Source organism: Silurus aristotelis (assembly GCF_946808225.1).
Source record: "Silurus aristotelis genome assembly, chromosome: 12".
Classification (NCBI taxonomy): domain Eukaryota; kingdom Metazoa; phylum Chordata; class Actinopteri; order Siluriformes; family Siluridae; genus Silurus; species Silurus aristotelis.
The window spans coordinates 24,359,789-24,377,749 of record NC_139585.1 but is presented as its reverse complement, the minus strand read 5'-3'; the positions used below and the strand labels follow the sequence as shown (position 1 = coordinate 24,377,749).

The following is a 17,961-nucleotide window of genomic DNA, read 5'->3' as shown; positions in this document are numbered from 1 at the left end:
CTTGAATAGACTAAAATTCACAACAAATCGTGTAAGTAATAGGATTTTGTTTCCCTCTGCCAGCACTGTACTGAACACAGCAGGCAACATCCACAGATTTCATCCAAAGCTTTTACACCCTCAATCACCAAAACATAAACAGACAATGCAAATACAGCATCATACCTCACATACAGCTTTCTTGAGCTTATCATTTCCTCCTCTCAGTTCATTCTGCAGCTCCTCGTGCTCCTGGGTGACCTGCTGAAGATCCACCTCTAGTTTCCGCTTCCCGCTGCAGGCTGACTGTAACTGCATTGAGCGATCAGAAAGGAAACAGTTACACTATGTCCTTAATAACAAGAATAAATAAATAAGGACTATACAAAAGCATTGGGACACCTGACTTTTCAAGTCATATGTTTTACCCCAGAATCTTCTTCTTCTTCTTTCGGCTGCTCCCATTAGGGGTCGCCACAGCGGATCATCCGTCTCCATACCACCCTGTCCTTTTACTCAATGCCACTGTCTCTAAACCATACAACATCGCAGGTCTCACCACAGTCCTATAAACTTTCCCTTTCACTTTTGCAGATACCCTACTATCACAAATCACTCCTGCCACTCTTCTCCACCCACTCCACCCTGCACTCTCTCAAGTCAAGTCAAGTCAAGTTTATTTGTATAGCGCTTTTCACAACAGACATTGTCTCAAAGCAGCTTTACAGAAAACAACAGTGAAGGTGAATGGTGTGCGTTTATCCCTGATGAGCAAGCCGTGGCGACAGTGGCAAGGAAAAACTCCCTTAGATGATATGAGGAAGAAACCTTGAGAGGAACCAGACTCAAAGGGGAACCCATCCTCATATGGGTGACATCAAAAGTTTGGTCATATATCTTTCAACATCATAAATCTTTCAACTCTCTCCATTACTTTGCACTGTTGACCCCAGGTACCTGAATTCCTCCACCTTCTCCACCTCTTCTCCCTGCAACTGCACCACTCCACTGCCCTCCCTCTCATTCACACACATGTACTCTGTCTTACTCCTACTGACTTTCATTCCCCTTCTCTCCAGCGATGTTTTACCCCAGAATGTGACCACAAATTTAGGGGTTCACAATTGTACAGGATGTCTTTGGATGTGGTAGGATAAAAAAGTTCACTTCAATTGAACAAGGAGACGCAGACCTGTATTCAGCATGGCAATGTTCCAGTGCACAAAGCCAGCTCCATGAAGATATGGTTTACATGGTTTATAGTGGAATATCTCCTGCTATACAGCTCTGACCTCAACCTTCCTAAACACTTTTAAAAGGAATTGGAATGCTGACTGCACCCCACATCTCCTCACCTCCCCTACATCAGTACCTGACTTACTAACACCCTTGTGGATGAATAAGCAGAACTTCTCCAAACACATGCCACAATCTGGTGGATCATCTTCCCACGAGGAGACTATAATAGCTGCAAATGGGGACTCAGTGTTGAATTGGATTTTCAATACAACATAGAATCTAGTTATCAGGTTTCCACAAACTTTTGTCCAGAGCAACTATCAAGTTTAAACATTGTTTTTGCTTTAGGTTTAGCACCTGGTTGTTGATGTCATTGTATTTCTCTAAAGCCTCTTGAAACTCAGTCTCCAGGGTTTTGCGAGCTCTCTCTGCCGCTTCGAGCCCGCTGCGGCTCTCCTCGCCCTCTGTGACCAGCAGAGTGCAGCGTCGCTCCAGGAGAGCATGTTCCTCTCTCAGTTCCTCCTGCACTCGGGCTTCCTCTTCCAGCTGCACCTGCAGGTCCTGAAGGAGACCATACAGTGTGTCAAATCATGTCATTGCACTGTTCAGTTACAATCATTTTTTTCAGTACGTACAGTTTACTATCTTTACTCAGTGGCCATGCTTATGTTTCAGGTACATCTAAAATATAGGTTCTCAGAGGTATAGCAAATGGTGGAATTGCTAGTGGAAGTGCTAATTGCTGAATTGGATTGTTATATTATAAAACAAGAAACTGCTACAGGGGCAGTTTGGTGGTCCTGATGGTGGGCCTTAACTACTGAGCTTTTGGATTGTCCATCTGAATAGCCCGAGAGTGTGGAATCCTTACTGTGCTTTACTTTTCAGTCTAGAATGTTTAAAGAAACCTTTTCCAAATGTGATTATATAGGCTAATGAAATGCTTTATAAAAAACATTTCAATAGCAGTCTTAATTAAGGAGGAGTGGGAGCTCAGTGGTTAAGGCTCCTAGTTACTGATCGGAAGGTGGGGGTTTAAGCCCGGTAGCACCAAGCTGCCACTCTTGGTCCCTTGAGCAAGGCCTTTAACTCTCTGGGCTAGTTATGGGGTGCTGTATCATGGCTGACCCTGTGCTCTGACCCCAGCTGGGATCTGTATATGTGTCAAATAAAGGCTAATCTTCTATTCTCTTCTCTTCTCTTCTCTTCTATTTTTGTACCTCTGGGGCCCCCTAGAGGTGGTATCATCAGTATAGACTAGTGGTCCCCAACCATTTGGTACCAGGCTGCACAGAAAGAGTAAAAACTTTTTTTTTTTTTACATTTTATTTCCATTTTGTCTACTTTTACAGTCTGCAGGGAGTTTTAATTTGAAAAAGATCACTTCCTCCTATTCCAATTTCCTACACTTTTTTATGCAAATGTAAGCTCCAACTAATTTCGATTTTGGGTGAGTTAAGTGACATTTTATTTATATATGTAATAACTAAATTAATAGTACTACAATAATCTATATTATAGCACGCCTTGAAAAGTAGCATCTAAAAGTGCTGTCCATGCATAAGGAAAAAAAAAAAAAAAAAAAAATATATATATATATATATATATATATATATATATATATATATATATATATATATATATATATATATATATTTATATAGAATACATATATATATATATATATATATATATATATATATATATATATATATATATATATATATATATATATATATATATATATATAGAATACATTACAAAAATATGAGATCACATAAAAGCTATTCTGAAAAGTGAGCTTTAAGAGTAGACTTAAAAACAGTAAAAGACTCTGCCTGTCTAATCTCAGTGGGGAGAGAATTTCACAGCTTTGGTGCATGTGAGGAATAAGCCCAATCGTCCATAGAGTGTAAAATGGGTAGAGGAAACAACTAAAATACCATAATCGGAGGAACGGAGATCTCGTCTCGGAGTGTTGACAGTTAAAAGTTGCCGCAAATAATGAGGTGCTGTACCATGTAGGGTTTATTAGGTCAGCATTAGAGTTTAAAAATCCATCCGGAAACTGACAGGAAGCCATGCAATGACTTTAAACCTGGAGAAATATGTTCACCAGACCTGGTCTTAGTCAGAATCCTAGGAGCTGAATTTTGGACAACCTGTAATTTATTTAATGTAGATTTCAAAACCCCAACAAACAAAGCATTACAGTAATCAATGCGTGAAAAAGGAATTGATCGATTTTTCGACAACCGAAAAAGATAACAAAGGGTCTTGCAATGTTCCTAAGATGAAAAAATGAATATTTACATCATATAATATGTATAATTGGATGCCGCCAAATGCTAGTTTCTGCTAATTGTGTGGATTTGAACAGGGCACAGCGATCTGGCAATTATCATCATCAATGCGAGTAAGAGGGTTAAGTGTATGTGAAACAACAGCTGGAGTTTATAAGGCAGGGTGAGTGTAAGAGATAATTAGCTTAGCCATGCATATAATATACACTACATGGACAAAAGTTTTTGGACACCTCACCATGACATGGTATGTTTTTTGAACATCCCATTCCACATTTAGTTCATTTGTTCCACTCTTCTGGAAAGATGCTCCACTAGATTTTGTGCTTGTGGAGATTTTTGCTCATTAAGCCACAAGAACGTTAGTAAAGTAAAAAAAATTGGTAACAGTTTGAAAAAGGGTCACATATGGCTAGAAATGGCAGGTGTCTCGATACTTTTGTCCATATAAGTGTACCATTGTAAAAAGTACAAATATATGGTTCATAATAAAGTGATAATAAGAAGGAAACGGACACATTGTGAAGCTGCAGAGAAATGCAGAGGGGAAAAAAACACTGCACGTGTTGAACCTTGATCTGTTGTTGCAGTTTTTTGACAGTCTTCATCAGCTCTGCGTTGTTCTTGTTGAGCAGGTCCACCTGTAGCTCCAGCTCATTTATTTCGCTCTCCATCTTCTTTTTGAGACGGGCCCCCTCTGTTCGTCCCTTCACTTCCACATCCAAACTGGCCTGGAGAGACTCTAGTGCCCTCTGATGGATTTTCCTGAAATATATTGTTCACACCTTGGGTTTGTTCTGCAATTCCTCAGAGGCCATGCATAATTGTCTAAGTTGTTTTCTAAATTTATTAAGTTCTGAACAAAAGAAGTCTATGTTTATGTCAAGATCATGAGAAAATTTCATTGTGCTAATGAGAAAACAACTTTAATGTCGAGAAAATTACGTCGTGATCGTAAGCAAACAAGAAAGAAAAATATATAATGCATGGCCTCTTAGGAGTTTTGTATGGTTCACTCTTTCATTCATCACTATTTCTAAGTAAGAAAATTACATATCTGATATAATAGTTTGGTAAAAACATTAAATAAATAAATGTCAAGATCATAGTGGACACACATGATAATTTTTTTTGTCTGGAATAAGCTCTCGTGTTGTTTTATTAAAAATAAAAAATGTTCACCTTACAGCCTCCATCTCTTCTTCCTTCTCCTGAAGTCTGCGCTCAATGTCTGCTTTGGCTTGAGAAACCTCCAGCTGCAAACGAAGTACTTTAGTCTCCTCAGCCTGAAAAGTGAAATCTAGGGTTAGAGTGTGTTCCCATACTCACATTACACTCACTCTGGTTCTACTCCAGCTACTGGAGCATAAGCCTGCTTAACAAGTAGTGTGGCTGAGCAGTTTAAGGTGCTGGATCAAGGCTCCAGTCTCTTTGGGGGTGTGTATTCGACTGCATGATGACATTTTTTCATTTAAACCAAGATCCTCAGCATTCGTATATAACCCATGTCCCTTCACTGCACGTCTTCAAACCATCTCAATCGAACCTCCCTCACCTAGTCTTCAAAACGTCCTACATCCTGTCCATCGTCGTCACTCCCAATGAAAACCTCAATATCTTCAGCAGTGCAACCTCCAGCTCCACCTCGCCTCTATTAGTAAATATTTTTTTTGGACTAAACTGATATTCCAGTCCAAAATAAAATTTTGATAGGCGACTATGGAAAGTTTACAGTACCCACGGGTTTAATAGCTGCTGCATATTCGGTAGCGTGGCCAAACGGTCTAAGGCGCTGGATTAAGGCTCCAGTCTCTGCGGGGGCGTGGGTTCGAATCCCACCGCTGCCAACATGACTTTTTATATTCAATGCACACTCTTTCGCAGATAAATGCGTAAACGTTTTTTTTTTTCTTGCACTCTAAATCACTTCCGGTTAAAATGGATAACTAAAGGAGCTAATAGAGTAGAGCAGTCGAATTTGGCGTTCACGACGCTTTCGCAGTGTGAACGGTACACGAGTCGTGTTGACTTCAGCACTCGATGGTGCTGTAGTACCTTATTGAATTCATCTAGACATTATGCCACTTTGTAAACGTAATATTGCACAATATTTGACCAAACACATAGTTCAAAATGTCATTCCTAACTTTCCTGAACACCGGGTCCCGCTGCGAATTCCCACAAATGTTAAGATATTTCACCACTTGCTGTTAGTTGGGTTCCAAACAAGAACTTGCGAATTTTCCAAACTGCGAGTTCTGAACCGCGAGTCATCGGGGGTTGACTGTATTAAAAAAATGCTTAGTGAAAAGTCGAGATCAGCAACGAGGGAGTGGAAAAAAATCACACCTTTATGCAGACCTCGCATCTTACCATGGACTCCTGACCATATTTTCTTCGGATGTGACTTCTGCTCAAGGCCTCTGCACTAGATCCTCGTAAGCTCCACAACATCTTCTCTTCACTACCCAACCCCCCTGCTCCACCTGCTACATCCTCCATGATTGCTGATGACTGCTACTTTTGAAAGTTTAAGGTACTGACAGAGAGGTTTTTCACATCAAAGAGGCGAGGTAGTGTGGCCGAGTGGTCTAAGGCGCTGGATTTAGGCTCCGGTCTCTTCGGGGGCGTGGGTTCAAATCCCACCTCTGCCAAGATGTTTCTTTATATTCAACCAAGCTGTTAATTAAAATCTCAGTTATTAAACATCTCTGAGTTGCTGATATTCCAAATTAATTCCAGGACCTTGTCTCGACTATATGGTCGTGGTTATGATATACTATTACCAGTCCGAAATAAAATTTTGATAGGCGACTATGGAAAGTTTACAGTACCCACGGGTTTAATAGCTGCTGCTTATTTGGTAGCGTGGCCGAGTGGTCTAAGGCGCTGGATTAAGGCTCCAGTCTCTTCGGTGGCGTGGGTTCGAATCCCACCGCTGCCAACAGGACTTTTTATATTCAATGCACACTCTTTCGCAGATAAATGCGTAAACGTGTTTGTTTTTTTTTTCTTACACTCTAAATCACTTCAGGTTAAAATGGATAACTAAAGGAGCTAATAGAGTAGAGCAGTCGAATTTGGCGTTTCACGACGCTTTCGCAGTGTGAACGGTACACGAGTCGTGTTGACTTCAGCACTCGATGGTGCTGCCCCTGTAGTACCTTATTGAATTTATCTAGACATTATGCCACTTTGTAAACGTAATATTGCACAATATTTGACCAAACACATAGTTCAAAATGTCATTCCTAACTTTCCTGAACACCGGGTCCCGCTGCGAATTCCCACAAATGTTAAGATATTTCACCACTTGCTGTTAGTTGGGTTCCAAATAAGAACTTGCAAATTTTCCAAACTGCGAGTTCTGAACCGCGAGTCATCGGGGGTTGACTGTATTAAAAAAATGCTTAGTGGAAAGTCGAGATCAGCAACGAGGGAGTGGAAAAAAATCACACCTTTATGCAGACCTCGCATCTTACCATGCACTCCTGACCATATTTTCTTCGGATGTGACTTCTGCTCAAGGCCTCTGCACTAGATCCTCGTAAGCTCCACATCTTTTCTTCACTACCCAACCCCCCTGCTCCACCTGCTACATCCTCCATGATTGCTGATGACTGCTACTTTTGAAAGTTTAAGGTACCGACAGAGAGGTTTTACACATCACAGAGGCTAGGTAGTGTGGCCGAGTAGTCTAAGGCGCTGGATTTAGGCTCCAGTCTCTTCGGGGGTGTGGGTTCAAATCCCACCTCTGCCAAGATGTTTCTTTATATTCAACCAAGCTGTTAATTAAAATCTCAGTTATTAAACATGTCTGAGTTGCTGATATTCCAAATTAATTCCAGGACCTTGTCTCGACTATATGGTCGTGGTTATGATATACTATTACCAGTCCGGAATAAAATTTTGATAGGCGACTATGGAAAGTTTACAGTACCCACGGGTTTAATAGCTGCTGCATATTCGGTAGCGTGGCCGAGCGGTCTAAGGCGCTGGATTAAGGCTCCAGTCTCTTCGGGGGCGTGGGTTCGAATCCCACCGCTGCCAACACGACTTTTTATATTCAATGCACACTCTTTTGCAGATAAATGCGTAAACGTTTTTTTTTTTTCTTACACTCTAAATCACTTCAGTTTAAAATGGATAACTAAAGGAGCTAATAGAGTAGAGCAGTCGAATTTGGCGTTCACGACGCTTTCGCAGTGTGAACGGTACACGAGTCGTGTTGACTTCAGCACTCGATGGTGCTGTAGTACCTTATTGAATTCATCTAGACATTATGCCACTTTGTAAACGTAATATTGCACAATATTTGACCAAACACATAGTTCAAAATGTCATTCCTAACTTTCCTGAACACCGGGTCCCGCTGCGATTTCCCACAAATGTTAAGATATTTCACCACTTGCTGTTAGTTGGGTTCCAAATAAGAACTTGCGAATTTTCAAAACTGCGAGTTCTGAACCGCGAGTCATCGGGGGTTGACTGTATTAAAAAAATGTTTAGTGGAAAGTCGAGATCAGCAACGAGGGAGTGGAAGAAAATCACACCTTTATGCAGACCTCGCATCTTACCATGCACTCCTGACCATATTTTCTTCGGATGTGACTTCTGCTCAAGGCCTCTGCACTAGATCCTCGTAAGCTCCACAACATCTTCTCTTTACTACCCAACCCCCCTTCTCCACCTGCTACATCCTCCATGACTGCTGATGACTGCTACTTTTAAAAGTTTAAGGTACCGACAGAGAGGTTTTACACATCACAGAGGCGAGGTAGTGTGGCCGAGTGGTCTAAGGCGCTGGATGTAGGCTCCAGTCTCTTCGGGGGCGTGGGTTCAAATCCCACCGCTGCCAAGATGTTTCTTTATATTCAACCAAGCTGTTAATTAAAAACTCAGTTATTAAACATCTCTGAGTTGCTGATATTCCAAATTAATTCCAGGACCTTGTCTCGACTATATGGTCGTGGTTATGATATACTATTACCAGTCCGAATCAAAATATTGATAGGCGACAATGGAAAGTTTACAGTACCCACGGGTTTAATAGCTGCTGCTTATTTGGTAGCGTGGCCGAGCGGTCTAAGGCGCTGGATTAAGGCTCCAGTCTCTTCGGGGGCGTGGGTTCGAATCCCACCGCTGCCAACAGGACTTTTTATATTCAATGCACACTCTTTCGCAGATAAATGCGTAAACGTTTTTTTTTTCTTACACTCTAAATCACTTCAGGTTAAAATGGATAACTAAAGGAGCTAATAGAGTAGAGCAGTCGAATTTGGCGTTCACGACGCTTTCGCAGTGTAAACGGTACACGAGTCGTGTTGACTTCAGCACTCGATGGTGCTGCCCCTGTAGTACCCTATTGAATTCATCTAGACAATATGCCACTTTGTAATCGTAATATTGCACAATATTAGACCAAACACATAGTTCAAAATGTCATTCCTAACTTTCCTGAACACCGGGTCCCGCTGCGATTTCCCACAAATGTTAAGATATTTCACCACTTGCTGTTAGTTGGGTTCCAAATAAGAACTTGCGAATTTTCCAAACTGCGAGTTCTGAACCGCGAGTCATCGGGGGTTGACTGTATTAAAAAAATGTTTAGTGGAAAGTCGAGATCAGCAACGAGGGAGTGGAAGAAAATCACACCTTTATGCAGACCTCGCATCTTACTATGCACTCCTGACCATATTTTCTTCGGATGTGACTTCTGCTCAAGGCCTCTGCACTAGATCCTCGTAAGCTCCACAACATCTTCTCTTCACTACCCAACCCCCCTGCTCCACCTGCTACATCCTCCATGATTGCTGATGACTGCTACTTTTGAAAGTTTAAGGTACCGACAGAGAGGTTTTACACATCACAGAGGCTAGGTAGTGTGGCCGAGTAGTCTAAGGCGCTGGATTTAGGCTCCAGTCTCTTCGGGGGTGTGGCTTCAAATCCCACCTCTGCCAAGATGTTTCTTTATATTCAACCAAGCTGTTAATTAAAATCTCAGTTATTAAACATGTCTGAGTTGCTGATATTCCAAATTAATTCCAGGACCTTGTCTCGACTATATGGTCGTGGTTATGATATACTATTACCAGTCCGAAATAAAATTTTGATAGGCGACTATGGAAAGTTTACAGTACCCACGGGTTTAATAGCTGCTGCATATTCGGTAGCGTGGCCGAGCGGTCTAAGGCGCTGGATTAAGGCTCCAGTCTCTTCGGGGGCGTGGGTTCGAATCCCACCGCTGCCAACACGACTTTTTATATTCAATGCACACTCTTTCGCAGATAAATGCGTAAACGTGTTTTTTTTTTTTCTTACACTCTAAATCACTTCAGGTTAAAATGGATAACTAAAGGAGCTAATAGAGTAGAGCAGTCGAATTTGGCGTTTCACGACGCTTTCGCAGTGTGAACGGTACACGAGTCGTGTTGACTTCAGCACTCGATGGTGCTGTAGTACCTTATTGAATTCATCTAGACATTATGCCACTTTGTAAACGTAATATTGCACAATATTTGACCAAACACATAGTTCAAAATGTCATTCCTAACTTTCCTGAACACCGGGTCCCGCTGCGAATTCCCACAAATGTTAAGATATTTCACCACTTGCTGTTAGTTGGGTTCCAAATAAGAACTTGCAAATTTTCCAAACTGCGAGTTCTGAACCGCGAGTCATCGGGGGTTGACTGTATTTAAAAAATGCTTAGTGGAAAGTCGAGATCAGCAACGAGGGAGTGGAAAAAAATCACACCTTTATGCAGACCTCGCATCTTACCATGCACTCCTGACCATATTTTCTTCGGATGTGACTTCTGCTCAAGGCCTCTGCACTAGATCCTCGTAAGCTCCACATCTTCTCTTCACTACCCAACCCCCCTGCTCCACCTGCTACATCCTCCATGATTGCTGATGACTGCTACTTTTGAAAGTTTAAGGTACCGACAGAGAGGTTTTACACATCACAGAGGCTAGGTAGTGTGGCCGAGTAGTCTAAGGCGCTGGATTTAGGCTCCAGTCTCTTCGGGGGTGTGGGTTCAAATCCCAGCTCTGCCAAGATGTTTCTTTATATTCAACCAAGCTGTTAATTAAAATCTCAGTTATTAAACATGTCTGAGTTGCTGATATTCCAAATTAATTCCAGGACCTTGTCTCGACTATATGGTCGTGGTTATGATATACTATTACCAGTCCGGAATAAAATTTTGATAGGCGACTATGGAAAGTTTACAGTACCCACGGGTTTAATAGCTGCTGCATATTCGGTAGCGTGGCCGAGCGGTCTAAGGCGCTGGATTAAGGCTCCAGTCTCTTCGGGGGCGTGGGTTCGAATCCCACCGCTGCCAACATGACTTTTTATATTCAATGCACACTCTTTTGCAGATAAATGCGTAAACGTTTTTTTTTTTCTTACACTCTAAATCACTTCAGTTTAAAATGGATAACTAAAGGAGCTAATAGAGTAGAGCAGTCGAATTTGGCGTTCACGACGCTTTCGCAGTGTGAACGGTACACGAGTCGTGTTGACTTCAGCACTCGATGGTGCTGTAGTACCTTATTGAATTCATCTAGACATTATGCCACTTTGTAAACGTAATATTGCACAATATTTGACCAAACACATAGTTCAAAATGTCATTCCTAACTTTCCTGAACACCGGGTCCCGCTGCGAATTCCCACAAATGTTAAGATATTTCAACACTTGCTGTTAGTTGGGTTCCAAATAAGAACTTGCGAATTTTCCAAACTGCGAGTTCTGAACCGCGAGTCATCGGGGGTTGACTGTATTAAAAAAATGCTTAGTGGAAAGTCGAGATCAGCAACGAGGGAGTGGAAGAAAATCACACCTTTATGCAGACCTCGCATCTTACCATGCACTCCTGACCATATTTTCTTCGGATGTGACTTCTGCTCAAGGCCTCTGCACTAGATCCTCGTAAGCTCCACAACATCTTCTCTTTACTACCCAACCCCCCTTCTCCACCTGCTACATCCTCCATGACTGCTGATGACTGCTACTTTTAAAAGTTTAAGGTACCGACAGAGAGGTTTTACACATCACAGAGGCGAGGTAGTGTGGCCGAGTGGTCTAAGGCGCTGGATTTAGGCTCCAGTCTCTTCGGGGGCGTGGGTTCAAATCCCACCGCTGCCAAGATGTTTCTTTATATTCAAACAAGCTGTTAATTAAAAACTCAGTTATTAAACATCTCTGAGTTGCTGATATTCCAAATTAATTCCAGGACCTTGTCTCGACTATATGGTCGTGGTTATGATATACTATTACCAGTCCGAATCAAAATATTGATAGGCGACAATGGAAAGTTTACAGTACCCACGGGTTTAATAGCTGCTGCTTATTTGGTAGCGTGGCCGAGCGGTCTAAGGCGCTGGATTAAGGCTCCAGTCTCTTCGGGGGCGTGGGTTCGAATCCCACCGCTGCCAACAGGACTTTTTATATTCAATGCACACTCTTTCGCAGATAAATGCGTAAACGTTTTTTTTTTCTTACACTCTAAATCACTTCAGGTTAAAATGGATAACTAAAGGAGCTAATAGAGTAGAGCAGTCGAATTTGGCGTTCACGACGCTTTCGCAGTGTAAACGGTACACGAGTCGTGTTGACTTCAGCACTCGATGGTGCTGCCCCTGTAGTACCCTATTGAATTCATCTAGACAATATGCCACTTTGTAATCGTAATATTGCACAATATTAGACCAAACACATAGTTCAAAATGTCATTCCTAACTTTCCTGAACACCGGGTCCCGCTGCGATTTCCCACAAATGTTAAGATATTTCACCACTTGCTGTTAGTTGGGTTCCAAATAAGAACTTGCGAATTTTCCAAACTGCGAGTTCTGAACCGCGAGTCATCGGGGGTTGACTGTATTAAAAAAATGTTTAGTGGAAAGTCGAGATCAGCAACGAGGGAGTGGAAGAAAATCACACCTTTATGCAGACCTCGCATCTTACTATGCACTCCTGACCATATTTTCTTCGGATGTGACTTCTGCTCAAGGCCTCTGCACTAGATCCTCGTAAGCTCCACAACATCTTCTCTTCACTACCCAACCCCCCTGCTCCACCTGCTACATCCTCCATGATTGCTGATGACTGCTACTTTTGAAAGTTTAAGGTACCGACAGAGAGGTTTTACACATCACAGAGGCTAGGTAGTGTGGCCGAGTAGTCTAAGGCGCTGGATTTAGGCTCCAGTCTCTTCGGGGGTGTGGCTTCAAATCCCAGCTCTGCCAAGATGTTTCTTTATATTCAACCAAGCTGTTAATTAAAATCTCAGTTATTAAACATGTCTGAGTTGCTGATATTCCAAATTAATTCCAGGACCTTGTCTCGACTATATGGTCGTGGTTATGATATACTATTACCAGTCCGGAATAAAATTTTGATAGGCGACTATGGAAAGTTTACAGTACCCACGGGTTTAATAGCTGCTGCATATTCGGTAGCGTGGCTGAGCAGTCTAAGGCGCTGGATTAAGGCTCCAGTCTCTTCGGGGGCGTGGGTTCGAATCCCACCGCTGCCAACACGACTTTTTATATTCAATGCACACTCTTTCGCAGATAAATGCGTAAACGTGTTTTTTTTTTTTTCTTACACTCTAAATCACTTCAGGTTAAAATGGATAACTAAAGGAGCTAATAGAGTAGAGCAGTCGAATTTGGCGTTTCACGACGCTTTCGCAGTGTGAACGGTACACGAGTCGTGTTGACTTCAGCACTCGATGGTGCTGTAGTACCTTATTGAATTCATCTAGACATTATGCCACTTTGTAAACGTAATATTGCACAATATTTGACCAAACACATAGTTCAAAATGTCATTCCTAACTTTCCTGAACACCGGGTCCCGCTGCGAATTCCCACAAATGTTAAGATATTTCACCACTTGCTGTTAGTTGGGTTCCAAATAAGAACTTGCAAATTTTCCAAACTGCGAGTTCTGAACCGCGAGTCATCGGGGGTTGACTGTATTAAAAAAATGCTTAGTGGAAAGTCGAGATCAGCAACGAGGGAGTGGAAAAAAATCACACCTTTATGCAGACCTCGCATCTTACCATGCACTCCTGACCATATTTTCTTCGGATGTGACTTCTGCTCAAGGCCTCTGCACTAGATCCTCGTAAGCTCCACATCTTCTCTTCACTACCCAACCCCCCTGCTCCACCTGCTACATCCTCCATGATTGCTGATGACTGCTACTTTTGAAAGTTTAAGGTACCGACAGAGAGGTTTTACACATCACAGAGGCTAGGTAGTGTGGCCGAGTAGTCTAAGGCGCTGGATTTAGGCTCCAGTCTCTTCTGGGGTGTGGGTTCAAATCCCAGCTCTGCCAAGATGTTTCTTTATATTCAACCAAGCTGTTAATTAAAATCTCAGTTATTAAACATGTCTGAGTTGCTGATATTCCAAATTAATTCCAGGACCTTGTCTCGACTATATGGTCGTGGTTATGATATACTATTACCAGTCCGGAATAAAATTTTGATAGGCGACTATGGAAAGTTTACAGTACCCACGGGTTTAATAGCTGCTGCATATTCGGCAGCGTGGCCGAGCGGTCTAAGGCGCTGGATTAAGGCTCCAGTCTCTTCGGGGGCGTGGGTTCGAATCCCACCGCTGCCAACATGACTTTTTATATTCAATGCACACTCTTTTGCAGATAAATGCGTAAACGTTTTTTTTTTTCTTACACTCTAAATCACTTCAGTTTAAAATGGATAACTAAAGGAGCTAATAGAGTAGAGCAGTCGAATTTGGCGTTCACGACGCTTTCGCAGTGTGAACGGTACACGAGTCGTGTTGACTTCAGCACTCGATGGTGCTGTAGTACCTTATTGAATTCATCTAGACATTATGCCACTTTGTAAACGTAATATTGCACAATATTTGACCAAACACATAGTTCAAAATGTCATTCCTAACTTTCCTGAACACCGGGTCCCGCTGCGAATTCCCACAAATGTTAAGATATTTCACCACTTGCTGTTAGTTGGGTTCCAAATAAGAACTTGCGAATTTTCCAAACTGCGAGTTCTGAACCGCGAGTCATCGGGGGTTGACTGTATTAAAAAAATGCTTAGTGGAAAGTCGAGATCAGCAACGAGGGAGTGGAAAAAAATCACACCTTTATGCAGACCTCGCATCTTACCATGCACTCCTGACCATATTTTCTTCGGATGTGACTTCTGCTCAAGGCCTCTGCACTAGATCCTCGTAAGCTCCACAACATCTTCTCTTCACTACCCAACCCCCCTGCTCCACCTGCTACATCCTCCATGATTGCTGATGACTGCTACTTTTGAAAGTTTAAGGTACCGACAGAGAGGTTTTACACATCACAGAGGCTAGGTAGTGTGGCCGAGTGGTCTAAGGCGCTGGATTTAGGCTCCAGTCTCTTCGGGGGCGTGGGTTCAAATCCCACCGCTGCCAAGATGTTTCTTTATATTCAACCAAGCTGTTAATTAAAAACTCAGTTATTAAACATCTCTGAGTTGCTCATATTCCAAATTAATTCCAGGACCTTGTCTCGACTATATGGTCGTGGTTATGATATACTATTACCAGTCCGAAATAAAATTTTGATAGGCGACTATGGAAAGTTTACAGTTCCCACGGGTTTAATAGCTGCTGCATATTCGGTAGCGTGGCCGAGCGGTCTAAGGCGCTGGATTAAGGCTCCAGTCTCTTCGGGGGCGTGGGTTCGAATCCCACCGCTGCCAACAAGACTTTTTATATTCAATGCACACTCTTTCGCAGATAAATGCGTAAACGTGTTTGTTTTTTTTTTCTTACACTCTAAATCACTTCAGGTTAAAATGGATAACTAAAGGAGCTAATAGAGTAGAGCAGTCGAATTTGGCGTTTCACGACGCTTTCGCAGTGTGAACGGTACACGAGTCGTGTTGACTTCAGCACTCGATGGTGCTGCCCCTGTAGTACCTTATTGAATTTATCTAGACATTATGCCACTTTGTAAACGTAATATTGCACAATATTTGACCAAACACATAGTTCAAAATGTCATTCCTAACTTTCCTGAACACCGGGTCCCGCTGCGAATTCCCACAAATGTTAAGATATTTCACCACTTGCTGTTAGTTGGGTTCCAAATAAGAACTTGCAAATTTTCCAAACTGCGAGTTCTGAACCGCGAGTCATCGGGGGTTGACTGTATTAAAAAAATGCTTAGTGGAAAGTCGAGATCAGCAACGAGGGAGTGGAAAAAAATCACACCTTTATGCAGACCTCGCATCTTACCATGCACTCCTGACCATATTTTCTTCGGATGTGACTTCTGCTCAAGGCCTCTGCACTAGATCCTCGTAAGCTCCACAACATCTTCTCTTTACTACCCAACCCCCCTTCTCCACCTGCTACATCCTCCATGACTGCTGATGACTGCTACTTTTAAAAGTTTAAGGTACCGACAGAGAGGTTTTACACATCACAGAGGCGAGGTAGTGTGGCCGAGTGGTCTAAGGCGCTGGATTTAGGCTCCAGTCTCTTCGGGGGCGTGGGTTCAAATCCCACCGCTGCCAAGATGTTTCTTTATATTCAACCAAGCTGTTAATTAAAAACTCAGTTATTAAACATCTCTGAGTTGCTGATATTCCAAATTAATTCCAGGACCTTGTCTCGACTATATGGTCGTGGTTATGATATACTATTACCAGTCCGAATCAAAATATTGATAGGCGACAATGGAAAGTTTACAGTACCCACGGGTTTAATAGCTGCTGCTTATTTGGTAGCGTGGCCGAGCGGTCTAAGGCGCTGGATTAAGGCTCCAGTCTCTTCGGGGGCGTGGGTTCGAATCCCACCGCTGCCAACAGGACTTTTTATATTCAATGCACACTCTTTCGCAGATAAATGCGTAAACGTTTTTTTTTTCTTACACTCTAAATCACTTCAGGTTAAAATGGATAACTAAAGGAGCTAATAGAGTAGAGCAGTCGAATTTGGCGTTCACGACGCTTTCGCAGTGTAAACGGTACACGAGTCGTGTTGACTTCAGCACTCGATGGTGCTGCCCCTGTAGTACCCTATTGAATTCATCTAGACAATATGCCACTTTGTAATCGTAATATTGCACAATATTAGACCAAACACATAGTTCAAAATGTCATTCCTAACTTTCCTGAACACCGGGTCCCGCTGCGATTTCCCACAAATGTTAAGATATTTCACCACTTGCTGTTAGTTGGGTTCCAAATAAGAACTTGCGAATTTTCCAAACTGCGAGTTCTGAACCGCGAGTCATCGGGGGTTGACTGTATTAAAAAAATGTTTAGTGGAAAGTCGAGATCAGCAACGAGGGAGTGGAAGAAAATCACACCTTTATGCAGACCTCGCATCTTACTATGCACTCCTGACCATATTTTCTTCGGATGTGACTTCTGCTCAAGGCCTCTGCACTAGATCCTCGTAAGCTCCACAACATCTTCTCTTCACTACCCAACCCCCCTGCTCCACCTGCTACATCCTCCATGATTGCTGATGACTGCTACTTTTGAAAGTTTAAGGTACCGACAGAGAGGTTTTACACATCACAGAGGCTAGGTAGTGTGGCCGAGTAGTCTAAGGCGCTGGATTTAGGCTCCAGTCTCTTCGGGGGTGTGGGTTCAAATCCCACCTCTGCCAAGATGTTTCTTTATATTCAACCAAGCTGTTAATTAAAATCTCAGTTATTAAACATGTCTGAGTTGCTGATATTCCAAATTAATTCCAGGACCTTGTCTCGACTATATGGTCGTGGTTATGATATACTATTACCAGTCCGGAATAAAATTTTGATAGGCGACTATGGAAAGTTTACAGTACCCACGGGTTTAATAGCTGCTGCATATTCGGTAGCGTGGCCGAGCGGTCTAAGGCGCTGGATTAAGGCTCCAGTCTCTTCGGGGGCGTGGGTTCGAATCCCACCGCTGCCAACACGACTTTTTATATTCAATGCACACTCTTTTGCAGATAAATGCGTAAACGTTTTTTTTTTTCTTACACTCTAAATCACTTCAGTTTAAAATGGATAACTAAAGGAGCTAATAGAGTAGAGCAGTCGAATTTGGCGTTCACGACGCTTTCGCAGTGTGAACGGTACACGAGTCGTGTTGACTTCATCACTCGATGGTGCTGTAGTACCTTATTGAATTCATCTAGACATTATGCCACTTTGTAAACGTAATATTGCACAATATTTGACCAAACACATAGTTCAAAATGTCATTCCTAACTTTCCTGAACACCGGGTCCCGCTGCGAATTCCCACACATGTTAAGATATTTCACCACTTGCTGTTATTTGGGTTCCAAATAAGAACTTGCGAATTTTCCAAACTGCGAGTTCTGAACCGCGAGTCATCGGGGGTTGACTGTATTAAAAAAATGCTTAGTGAAAAGTCGAGATCAGCAACGAGGGAG

At 42.4% G+C, this 17,961-nt stretch overlaps 1 protein-coding gene across 5 annotated transcripts in view; it reads right to left on the bottom strand.

Moving 5' to 3' along the window:
• Positions 1 to 17,961, bottom strand: part of LOC310734619 (uncharacterized protein MYH16) — a 150,945-nt gene that overhangs the window by 3,788 nt on the left and 129,196 nt on the right. For all 5 annotated transcript variants that reach the window (XM_083556910.1, XM_083556911.1, XM_083556908.1 and 2 more), the window contains 4 exons: positions 4,704 to 4,807; positions 4,094 to 4,286; positions 1,576 to 1,779; positions 166 to 291 (listed from right to left, as the gene is read on the bottom strand). In XM_083556910.1, coding sequence (XP_083413036.1) covers positions 166 to 291; positions 1,576 to 1,779; positions 4,094 to 4,286; positions 4,704 to 4,807 — 627 coding nt within the window. The remainder of the gene's footprint in view (positions 1 to 165; positions 292 to 1,575; positions 1,780 to 4,093; positions 4,287 to 4,703; positions 4,808 to 17,961) is intronic.